The 12876-nt window shown below is 37.2% G+C and overlaps 1 protein-coding gene across 2 annotated transcripts in view; it reads left to right on the top strand.

Annotated features, from left to right (window-relative positions):
• Nucleotides 1-12876, top strand: part of WDR72 (WD repeat domain 72) — a 218521-nt gene that overhangs the window by 131148 nt on the left and 74497 nt on the right. For both annotated transcript variants that reach the window (XM_046007151.1, XM_046007152.1), the window contains exon 18: nucleotides 1073-1274. In XM_046007151.1, coding sequence (XP_045863107.1) covers nucleotides 1073-1274 — 202 coding nt within the window. The remainder of the gene's footprint in view (nucleotides 1-1072; nucleotides 1275-12876) is intronic.

Raw genomic sequence — 12876 nt, 5'->3', positions numbered from 1 at the left:
TTCCATTAGCATTTATTTAGTACCCACTGTATACCAGGTATTGTGATAGAATTATTACATGCTTATTAAGATGTACCATCTGCCTGTGGATTGGAGCCATGCTGAGTATTGATTTAACACTGAGCACAAAGTGTGGGTTTGAGTTTGTTTCTAATTGGATGAATGCCATTCAGTATTCGCTTTTAAGTTTTGTGACTCAGTATCCTACTCATTATGGTTAATATGTTTTATTCAGTTATTTCTGCTTCCTCTTATTTTTTTGATGATACTCATATTATTTACTCTTATAAAATTAGTGACAAATATGTCAACGAGCTAGGAAGAGACTTAGGTCCATTGTCACTGATTTTTACTAAGGGATGAGGATATAGAAACTTGGGAGGACATATACTACAAAGGACATAGAATCAGCAGTTGGAAGGCCTGTTCACCATATCTATGGGATGTCCTGTCCCAGCTTCTTCATTTAAAAAATGAAGATATAGGATTAGATGTCTATGACAAGCATTCCCTTCCCCCTCGACCCAATCACAGATCCTTGACTGAATATGTACAATAATTGGAATTCAAGCTTTGCAATATTTTTAAACTGTGTAAAACCATGTACACATACATACAATTTAGTGAGATTTGTTGTTAAAGTCTTGTCTTCAGCTTTCTGTATTAAACCTGAGTTTAAATCAAGTGTTTTTAGCTAAATAGTGCTTTCAAGCTAGACATTATTTGAGGAGCTAACCTTGTCTTTCGGAACAGTATGATATCTTCAAATTCATTTTCTTTATCTTCTGGTGGAAATGAAAGTACCTTAGGTGAAAGAATTGAGAACTCCTTTCAACTTTCCTTTTAGAATCTCTTGTTTAGCAAAAGAACAGTGTGTTGGTCTGGGTTCCAGTGCTCAGTATCTGCATTTCAATTTTTTCAGATGCTAATTATAGTGGATGGGAGTGGTATACTTTATGTGAAACCTATTTAAGTCAAAATTCCAGGCTCTCAACTTGATGGAAGATCCCAAGCATTTGTAATCATCTCCCCCCACCCAAAAAAAATGACTAAAAAAAAAAAATCTTTATAGGTAACTGAAGCAATACAAGCTGTTCTTTTGGCGGAAGTTCAACAGCATTTGAAGACGTTGAGTAAAACACCAGTCAACAGTCAACCAGTGTCCATGACAGAGGACTTTCACTGTGAGATGAGGCAGATCTTGCAGAAGACAGAAAGGACCAGGGGGGAGGAGATAGAGTTACAGTGTACTACAGACTCCTGGCCTCTGCAAAGTAAGTACAAAATTTATTGACATGCACTTTCATCAGAACTTTTTCTACTACTTAGAGTGCGTTCAGAATATGAGTTCACAATATATCATTTCTGCAAAAACTGAGTCAAGGCCCTGTTTCTCACCTGTTCGGCTATCAATTTCTTCTTCTAATTCTCAAGTTTCTGATAAACCTTCTAAGTTCTATTATAATCAATGAATATTTTTTCTAGAACAAAAATCTGTATTGTTTACAAAAATATTTTTAAATTAAGTGGTGAAAGATGAAAACAGAATTGGGGCACCTGGGTGGCTCAGTCGGTTAAGCATCTGCCTTTGGCTCAGGTCATGATTCCAGGGCCCTGGGATTGAGCCCCAAGTCAGACTCCCTGCTCTGCAGAAGCCTGCTTCTCCCTCTCTCACTCCCCCTGCTTGTGTTTCCTCTTTCACTGTCTCTCTCTCTCTGTCAAATAAAATCTTTAAAAAAAAAAAAAAATGAAAACAGGATTAACAATAATAGCTTAATGAGATATTTTAAGAATATCTTGATAATGATGGGTCCTAAATTTGTTTCCACTTGATACCTTGGTAATAGCCATGTGCTGGATTTTTTTTTTCTCTCCTAAAAATAAGAAATGTAGTAGAGACTAAAACTAAACTGATTTATAGGTGGACCACTTGATTTTATAACAAATAAAATTTTATCATTGTAACTTCATAATGATAATGTTTATGGTTCATGGCTAGCCGGTAAATCTCAATTTCTGCTATAAAATGTTATCTGATTTTTCAACCCATTAGCTGTGACTTAAAAAATAAAAAGGAGTAAGTACAAATTTGTGTTCAGCTTCACTAGGAAGCTTTTGATGAACAAGTTACTTTATGATTAAATATATATTTTCCTCAGAGAAATATGTTACAAATTTACATGTTCCAGGGTGTGAAAAATTATTAGGTATTTCTTTTAGCTCTCAGAAAGAGATTTTCTTTTTTCTTATTTGGGACTCAGAAAAATGTTGCTATGTTTAAAATGTTAAATCCTAGAACAGAAGTCATTCTTAAAGATCTATTATATTTATTTCTTACTGTTTTTATAAGATCACTATTGGACAATATTATGTAGTGAGAGAGGATATGTTGCAGGGAAAGGCTTCATTGGTGAAGGCCAAAGATCAAAGTAGTTAGAATATTTCCTAATGCCAAGACAATCACTGAAGATGATAAATTCAATAAGCAATTTGATAAAGCTTAATGGCAATTTCACATCATTTGTTTGTCTGTTGTCCAGAAATTAGCTTTAATTATCTGGTAAATTCAACCGCCTGAAGGAGCTCCTTTTTGATCATATCACATAATTGTAGTTGTATTACACCTTTCAAGCAAGAAGAGAAAAATTCCTTTTTAAATTAATTTTCAGAGAGTGCATGTGGGTTCTTGATTCATTCGGTGAGGCACTGGTAGCGTCATTAATATGTTTCTTCCAGCTCCCCAGAGACAGCTAGTGTCATTCATCATGTGTTAACTGTCATTAGGTGGCGTTTATATGCTTTATCCCTAAACTTGAGTGTCTACCTTATCCTTTGGCCCATAGCCTTCTTTTCTGGGTTGGGTAAGAAATTCATGGCGGGTTATCAAGGTGAAACTTTTGATAACTTTTGCTATCACATGGCTTATCCATTATTTGAAGTTTCACCGGATTGAGCCTTGTTCTGTTCCCAAATAATTCTTGGGTATAAGAAATATACTCTGGAATTTGGTCTTACTATGACTGGATTTTTAAGTTAAATACTAACTATCTTCAAATCATTACTGAATGGTCCTTTGCCAATGTTAAAAAAAGAATAGGGTTAATTTGTGATAACAATTAGAATACAAAAATAGTAAAGTCACTTTATATATTAGTGGATACAATTTAGAATATTTTATTTAAAAGAAATGAAGCATTCACAAAATGTTGAGCATATATTTTCATGGGAAATACTGCCTGTAGGAAAATACTAACTACAATTACAATTAAATGGAAACGCATAATGTGCATTGAAAAGGAAAATTCCCAAGAAATATTATGCTGGAAATTAGTGTTGTCTTTCTTTCCTTCTTTTTGGAAAAAAGCAAAAAAGCCAAACAAACAAAAATTATTTTTTGAACTGTTCAGAGAAACTTAATAAAATTACAGGGAAAGTTTTGGACCTTTATTAAGTGGAATGTACTGCATTACTTATTGGATTTTAAAAAATTAAGCAAAAAAAACATTTTATTTATTTCACATGTCCTGACTCAAAAGTTAAGGGGACGGTAGAGATACTGTTCACCAGGTGTGATTATTCCTCAAACCTTAGATCCAGTGTCTCTGCAACCTATTGCCAAATATTCTTATGATAAATGGTTTCTGTTCTTTTATTTTCAGGTCCTTGCTCATTTGTCCTCTGTGAGCACCCCTCCACCTTTTTCCCCGCTAATTTCTTTTATTCTTTCTTGATTTCCTAGTGTCTTTTTTTTTTTAAGATTGTATTTATTTATTCATTCGAGAGAGAGCACATAAGTGGGCTCTTGTCACATGGGTTGGGGGGGAGGGTAAAGATGGGGGAGGGGCAGAGGGAGAGAGAGAATCACAAGCCCAGTGAGCCTGAGATCATGACCTGACCCAAAATCAAAAGTTGGAAGCTTAACCCACTGAGCCACCCAGGTGCCCTTGGTGTCTTAGTTTCTTAATGTATCTTATTTGTAAATCATTTGGAAAGTAACTGATGATAGCTTTATTATGTATGGATACTCATAAGCTTCTTTAATGCCAGAGTGGAGTATATTTGGTTTATTAGCATTATAGTAATATGGCAATAATAGGTTATAAGGAAAAATAGTAACAACAATTATTGCACTCTTAATACACTCCAACACTATACTAAATATTTTATGAATGTTTTCTCACTTTTTCCTTTAATTCTCACATAATTCACATAAACCCTGATTCTCTTCCCAACATTTGAGTCATTTGTGTAAACAATTTTAGCTTTTTAAATGTCCATGTTTATGGAAATGAAGTTTCAGAGGAACACTGAAAAGAACTGCTTTCTGAAAAAGAGATTCCCATAGTGGTACCTAGGCTTATCCTGAGAAATTGCTTCTGTATGCTTTTTGACATACTTTCTCAGTCACTTTAAAATAAACAGTATTTTTTTTTTTAATTTACCTGACAGATAGAGATCACAAGTAGGCAGAGAGGCAGGCAGAGAGAGAGGAGGAAGCAGGCTGTCGGCAGAGCAGAGAGCCCGATGTGGGGCTCGATCCCAGAACCCTGGGATCATGACCGGAGCCGAAGGCAGAGGCTTTAACCCACTGAGCCACTCAGGCGCCCCAGTAAACAGTATTTTTTTTAAAAGTCTATCCTTGTGCCAGCTATCTTCAGTGTCACTAGTGTGTCTGTCTTGTACTTTGAGGCATTGTTTCCATTATTTTTTTCTTTTATTATTTATTATTACCTATTGCATATGGGTCATAGTGTTTTACAGTTTTGTTTTTGCTTTCTATTTATTTTTTTTTATTATGTTCAATTAGCCCACATATAGCATTGTCCCATTTTTCAAAAATAAATGACGTGGGACTTGAAAGAGTTGACATGCTTTGTCTAGAGTCACAAAATTAATAAAAACAGGGAGGCAAACCCAGATATTCTCTTCAACACTGTGTTCTAATCCAGTAAACTGCATTTTCCATAGTGGCAGCATGGAGGAAATTTGCTCTAAATCAGCATGATCTGAAAATTGAATAATTTATCGAGTGGTTTTCTTAGATTTTTATTCTCCTCTCATAAATCATACTTTCTATTACCAAAGAAAATGCAGAGTGTTCAATCATTGCCATCTCCACCCTTATAATAAAGAAAATCACCAGGTTTCTTCAACTATTTGAACATGAGATGCATTTAGAAAGCAATGGAGGGAAATCAAGTGAAGTGAGAAAAGAAGTATAATGTGTGTTTGAACTTTATAATTTTATATCTTATTTATTTTCAGTGTTTTCACCTGTTACATTTCACAGCATGTATTTTATTTGAGGTCTTAATATCTGTGTGTTGGTATTTTACGGCAGAGTGCTGATTTTTAGAACAGTTACATTGCTCTCTTCCTTCATCTCTTTAATAAGAAATTGTAGAATTAACATTCACATTTGAAGTTAAGAGTCATTGCTTTAAAAATCAGCAGTGGTTTCTGTTATTAAAATGCATTTGAAAGTTATTTCCCTTTATTTTTTTTTTGAATGTTATTTGGATCAGTTTAAACAAGTGCTCTAAATTGTTCCATTAAATAAATTGGTTGAAATAGAAATGGAGGCTTTGTAGATAAAACTGTCACTTTGAAATTATTGGCTGAATTTAAATTCACGTTAAACTGTGTAGTTGTGAAGATGATGCATCAGATGTGGGTATTGCAAATAATCTTTATTACATGCATCGTTTTCAAAGACTTATCTACAAAATTCAATAATGAAAATGTGCTCTTTGTTTAAGTAAAACCATGCATTTGTGGTAAATAAAGGAAATAAACATCCACTCAACAGAAAAGTTTTCTGGTCCTGGTGCCCATTGGCAGAAGGACTGCATCGGGACAGGCTTCCGTTGCCTGTTGAATTTCTTGGAAGGAAATCTGTCTAGTTGTGGAAAGGCTTTGAAACAGTTGACTACCTCAGAGGGAGACTTTCTTGATTATATTTATTTATAGTAAATGCATCTTCTACCCTCTGTGAGCTCTCCAGGTTAAATGAGAAGGCCAATGCATTCCTCTTTGTGGAAGCAGGAAAGTAGTGGGAGTCACATCATTGAAAGCGCTGAGTGTCATAGCAAGGTCTTAGGCTTCTCTCTGAGCAAGATAGAAAATCATTTGCGCAAACAGCGGGCACATATTTTAATGCTATCTGTTGCGTACAGTTCAGAGGCCAAGGGTAGACACAAGGAGATCAGTTGGGAGGCCATCATGCTAACTCAGATAATGGCAGCTTGGGACAGATATGGTGCTTTGGATGAAGTGATCAGATTCTGAATGTATTTTGAAGGTGTAACTTACAGTATTTGCTGATTGATTAGATATGGATGAATAAGATAATGAAAATCTATACTTCTGGTTTTTCAAACAAAAGATATTTAATACATGGGTCGACCCTGGTACCCTGACTTGATTCCTATGTCGGGTAGTGCAATGTCACTCATGTATGATATTCCAGGAATGCCAAAAGGAAGAATGGAAAACCCATTTTACAGAAGGCTGTCCCTGCTGTGTTCAGTTTTAAGTGTCCCTGCCTAGATGACCTAGAGATTTTCATTTCTAATTTTAACTAACCCTCAGAAAATGGACTAGGATTTTTTGCCAAGAAACCGTGGATTGAAGATAATTCTGGCAATGCAAGCTTAAGCAAATAAGATGTAAGTGGCATTGCCAGACTTATCTTAAGTTACATTAGGAGGTATACGTGTGTGTGTGTATTAAGGACTTTTTTTTTTGAAATTTCTATTTTTCTATATATTTTATAATGGGCCTCATGTTGCTATACTAATAAAATACATGTTTCAGAGGACCTTCCTGATATTTTCTGCAAGAAAGTATCCCAACCATAGCTCTTGGGTGGATTAAGCTAGGAGGATAGATGTGATAAGCTTTCGGTTATTCAGGGTGGGTAACTTGATATTGTCCATGGCACACTGTGCTTTCTCCAAGACTTTGAATAAATCTTTATGTATCTCTCCTCTATACTACTCCTCTGCCTTTATGTACTGGTCCAGGAGTTGGGGGTGCCACAGGGAATGAATTGGAAATCTCCAAACTAGCATCAGGGCAACCATGAAGTGTGTCAGATGCCACAGAAGAGGCTGCAGGAGCACGTCAAAGAGGCACCTGAGCCAGTCTTTGAGGTCATAAAGTCTTCTTAGAAAAAAACATGCCTAATCCAAGACCTGAAAGATGGACATGATTTAGCCAAGCAAAAAGTTGAAGTGGGAAAAGGTAACTGTTTGCTAGGAGTACTAAAGCCACGTATGCTTTTTCTTCCTCCCAAGAATCATCTGATAAATACATGTATGAATGAGGAAACTGGACATTAGACAGAAACACATAGGCCCTTAATTTCTTCTCTAGAAAACATGTGTCCTCTTTGAATCTCATTGCTCCAATACCTTCCTTTCCTAAGCCTCAGCCTTCCAGAATAAGGACAATAATAATGACAAGAAAACAGTTTAAACTGATATGGCCTAGTATGTTTTTTTCCTTAAAGATTTATTTTTTTATTTGAGAGACAGGGAGAGTGAGAGAGAGAGAGCATGCGTGCAAGTGCGTGAGAAGGGGGAGGGGCAGAGGGGCAGGCAGACTCCCGCCAAGCAGGGTTCAGTCCTACCACCCTGAGATCATGACCTGAGCAGAAGTTAGATACTTAACTGACTGAGCCAGCCACCCAGGTGCCTCAAGCTTAGTATGTTCTTTTTTTTTTTTTAATTTTTAATTAACACGTAATGTATTATTAGCCCCAGGGGTACAGATCTGTGAATCAACGGGTTTACACACTTCACAGCACTCACCATAGCACATACCCTCCCCAATGTCCATAACCCAACCACCCTCTCTCTACCCTCTCCCCCTGGCAGCCCTCAATTTGTTTTGTGAGATTAAGAGTCTCTTATGGTTTGTCTCCCTCCCAATCCCATCTTCTTTCATTTATTCTTTTCCTACCCCCAAACCTCCCACGTTGCATCTCCACTTCCTCATATCAGGGAGATCATATGATAGTTGTCTTTCTCCAACTAACTTATTTCTCTAAGGTTTAGTATGTTCTAAGTGCTTCACATACCTCAAATTATTTGACCAAGACAACAATTCCATGGGGATAGGTAGTATTCTTATACCCATTTCCCTGATGGGAAAATAGATATGAAGAAGTTAAGTACCTTGCCCAAGATCTCCATACCAACAAACAGCAGAACCAGGAGTCAAAAACAGGCATCTAAAGATTCTAAAATTCTAAAGAATTTGTGTTCTTTATCCCTAGTTGGCATTGCCTCCCACTTAACCACAATTCTCCCTCATTGTCTGTAAATTTGGCAAATATTTACCAAGTGCTTCCTGTGTGACATTTATAGAGACAGGCATTACCCAGGTTGGGAGTCACAAGGCAGCAAAGATCCAGATATTTGGCAAAACAATGGAGAAAAGATTCTCATGAAGAAGTTAATCAGAAAATATCAAATAACTAAGTTCTACTAACCTTTGGAGTGTCACTATAAGTTATTCCACTAAGATGTACTTAATACTAAAGACTTTTATTTGTAATATAAATTTATATAAATATAAGTTTTAGTGGTTAAAAAACAGAAGGTTTTACACCTGGGAACTAGAAATGCCAACTGGTAAATGCTAGAAATAAAAAGATTTACCATAGACAGGGGCCCCTGTCTGGCTCAGTCAGTGACTCTTGATCTCATGGTTGGGAGTTCGAGCCCCAGGTTGGGTGAAGATTTTACCTAAAAAGTAAAATCTTAAAAAAAAAAAAAAAGAAGAAGAAGAAGGAGAAGGAGATTTGGCATATACATATAAGTTGAAAGGGGTAGAAGTTGGCAGTTAGGGAAGAAGAGAAGAGGAAATACAGAATTTCATTTTTACAGATTAATTTGAATTACATACTTAGACAATCTTATGTAAATATCAAGGCATTCATATGTTAGATGAAGATGAGTTTATTTATGATAAGCAAATCAATGATCTAGCACCTAGAATACATTACATACCTTTCAAAAAACACAGTTGTCATTTGGGTGGACTATATGTCTTGTATTATTTTTAGCTTCCTATAAAATTGATGGAGAAATTTTATCATTTCCCTTTTCCCCGTATAAATTCTTGTGAACTTCTCCACTGCGTCTGCCCCCTCTGTATCATCCTCAAGATTGCATTGCCTTAGAAAGACTGATAGAGTTCACTCTTCTTTTTCCAAAAGTAGTTTCATCTTTCACGGAGATTGAGATTGATGCTTTTCATCTTGGCATCTGAACTAGGGTATTTCATTGTCTTTTTTCCTCATGAGCAGTCAGAATGCCAACCTGGCCCGATTGCACACAGACAGTAGCATCAAGGAATTGAGTTAAATATTTCCTTGGTAACAGTTGTGCAGGCACCACTTTATTGATTATTGTCTGCATACCCATTTAAATTTATTGACAAAGAAAAAGTGATCTAGATTCTGTCGCTGAAATCTATGTGTTTTGTACTATTGTTCTCCCAAGCTCAGACTGGCCTGCCAACACTGACCCCCTCAAGGACAGGGGTCGGGTCTATTTATCTTTTTCCTCCCATCCCCTAGGATGGTGCTTTACCTAGTTGCTGGTAATAAGTGTTTATTGAGTGGATGGATGAATGGATGGACTGCGGGATAGCTTGTACTAAAGATTCGGCCAACTCCTAATTAGTAAGAGAAAGAGGAGACAAGGGATATCAGCTGATTGCATTTCTTTAGCAGCTGGACATATATAGTCTTGAATACCCACTGAAATTGTGGCTCACAAGAAATTAAAAATAGACACATGAATGAATCTAATTTGTAACTACCCAGAACGCTTCCCTTCCCTGCTGGTTGATTGCTTGACTCTCCACTACTCATTTTGTCATAATCTGATTTCAGTCTGATGTTTTTAGAGGGCCCCAAGCCTCGCCTGAAACGCGTTGGCTTGTTCCTCATTCTGCTACAGCTTCTCCATGGGAGGATTTAAGGAACTGCCTCAAACACTATTTCCTCTATATTTGGATTCATACCCTGGGTTCTGACTTGCCTGCCTCTCTTGGGACTTCTGGCTCACTCCTGTTCTCTTGGAGCTGTGCCCTTTGCTGCTAAATGGGAGCCCTTTTGACAACCTGTTGAGCTGGGTCAGCCTCCTCCCTATTGATTCCATCCCTGAGCCTGGGATGTGGTGTTATATGAGTTTCTCCATCAAATCCAATCCCACTACACCCAATATGGATATGCATCCCTAGTTCTGGGCGGGGGGGGGGGGGGGGGGGGGGGGATGGTACTACTAAGTTCTTTGAGATAAAAACAAAACAAAACAGGGATTTAGTCAGCCTTGTATTCTCAGCAGATAGCATGGTATCTGGCACATGCCAAGGCAATCTTGCTAGAGAATGGTGGTTGAAGAAAAAATTAACCATTCTTCTCTTCATGCCATTGGAATATCCCATTTAATCAGAATATCATTCACTTTAGGGGGTAAAACTCAGTGGTAGAGCATTTGACTGCAGAATGTCATTCACTTTGCTGGCAAGAGCCTTATTCCCCCCCCCCCTTTTTTTTTTTGGACCTGTACTTTTTTAAAGTTTTTTTTTTTTTTTTAATTTATTTGACACAGAAAGAGAGAGAGATCATAGGTAGGCAGAGAGGAGGAAGCAAGCTCCCTGCTGAGCAGAGAGCCCAATGCGGGGCTCAATCCCAGGACCCCGAGATCATGACCTGGGCTGAAGGCAGAGGCTTAACCCACTGAGCCACCCAGGTGCCCCTGGACCTATACTTTTTTAAAAATTTTTTTATTTTTTATTAACATATAATGTATTATTAGTCCCAGGGGTACAGGTCTGTGAATCGGCAGGCTTACACACTTCCCAGCACTCACCATAGCACATACCCTCCCCAATGTTCGTAACCCAACCACCCTCTCTCTACCCTCCTCCCCCACTTATTTTTCCACTTTAACTCATCAATGTATCTGCCCAATTTTCAGTCTTGGAACAACTTGAATAATTTTAAAACATCTCTTATTAAGCACTTATTATGTCTAAGGTTCAATGGAAGATACTGAAATTTTCAATTACATTGCCTTTTTATACTTCTTGTATATCCTTCTAAAATATTGTATATCATCTGGCACTCTAATTGTTTGTTATTTGACTTTCTTTCCCACCTCTCTGAACTCCTTGAGGGCAAAAGTTGGGACTTATTAATCTTGTGCGCCAAGCTGCTAATATACCACGTGGGGCATGATGGGTGCTCATTAAATGTTTGTTGCCTGAGTGAGCAGATGAATGATAAATGACAGTGACAGACATGTATTAAAGAACTAGTCTAGGCAGAATGGAAGAAATGCTAAATAATATGTAAATAGTCTGTAGGTAGGAAGAGAATGAAAAAGATCATTATAGGGCTGATTTTTTTTTCTAAGGTGTTAATTCAGAGGCATTTCTTCATTTAAGGAATAATTTATCTGTCTAGAAAGCCCCTGGAAAAATTAATGCTGACAGATGTTTGAAGGCAACAACAACAACAAGTCAGAGTACTTCGTTTTCAATCCGAGAGGATAAGCTACAAGAAATGAAAGAAGAATTGTTACCTTTTTTCCACCTCTTTTACCTATTATAGGTGAACATGGATTTTTCATGTCTATGCAGGAACACCGTTCCTACTCAGGAACGTATGTGTGGTAGTGTTGTCAGTGACATGGGGGTCTGAATGGATTTTCATGGCAAAGATATCGACCATGACAGCAGCCAGATTTGTCCATTTCTTGATATACAGGGTTAGGCCATCCTAGAAAATTCAGGGTGTATTAAAAACTTTGAAGATCTCTATGTGTAAAATAAAGTTAAGATTCTGGGCTCAGGAAATTATAAACAGGGCTTTAGTTTCATGAATGTCCAGTGGAATATGTGGAAACCATGCGAAATGTCGGGATAATTTTTCATGGTGAAGGACTGTCCTGAGCACGGCAAGACTTCTGGCATTTCTGGTCCCTTCCCACTAAATGCCAGTATCTTCTGTCAGCAGGGAAACTAGATGTTCCTTGACTCAACTATTTCCAAAGCCTTCCCCTAGGGGGCAGTACCAACCCTGCTGAGATCCACTGCCTTCTGGAAAGGGATTCTTAGACATTCTGAGGCTTTCCTTGTTTCTGTCTTTCCCCTCTTATAAAAGTGCACAGAGAGATAAAACCAAATAAGTAACCCTCAACTAATTAAAGATGTTCCTTTCTTGGATCCCGCATGTTTGTTCCTTCCTTTGTCCTCCATCCATGTCGTTTATACTTCAGTCACAGCACTTCTCAGTCTCTGTAGTAAGTCATCTGATTGTAGTTCTGTCTCCTCCATTAGAAAAAAAAGCTTCTTGTCCAATTCTTTCACTTTTATCTGTGTGTCCTCCAAGCTTGGCTCTGGGCCTGGCATAGAGTCAATTTGTTGACTGATTAAATGAAGAATGTGTGTTACTGAGCTACTAAGCATTCTCCAAGGAAGTCATCAAAGAAAAATCCAAAAATTTCCATTGAAATTATTTCACAATACAAAATAAACACAGTTTATCTCAGAATTTAAAAATTAGGTAAACTATGGGAACCTGGCTTGCTCAGTTGATGAAGCATGTGACTCATGATCTTGAGGTTGTAAATTCGGACCCCATGTTGGGTATAGAGATTTTAAAAATTAGGAGAAAAAAAAAAGAAGTAAATGAACTCTTTCCCCAAACTGTAAATTGTGAAAACTGGGAATGAGAATAATGGTTAAAAGTAAATACATAGGTTCATTTATATGAGTAGGAATATAATTCCAAAATCTTGGTTTAGGACACACTAATTTTTGATGTATCTTCCCCATACAATTAGTACTTAAAGT

The sequence above is a fragment of the Meles meles genome, chromosome 6 (assembly GCF_922984935.1).
Source record: "Meles meles chromosome 6, mMelMel3.1 paternal haplotype, whole genome shotgun sequence".
Lineage (NCBI taxonomy): Eukaryota > Metazoa > Chordata > Mammalia > Carnivora > Mustelidae > Meles > Meles meles.
This window is presented reverse-complemented; position numbering and strand designations above follow the sequence as displayed.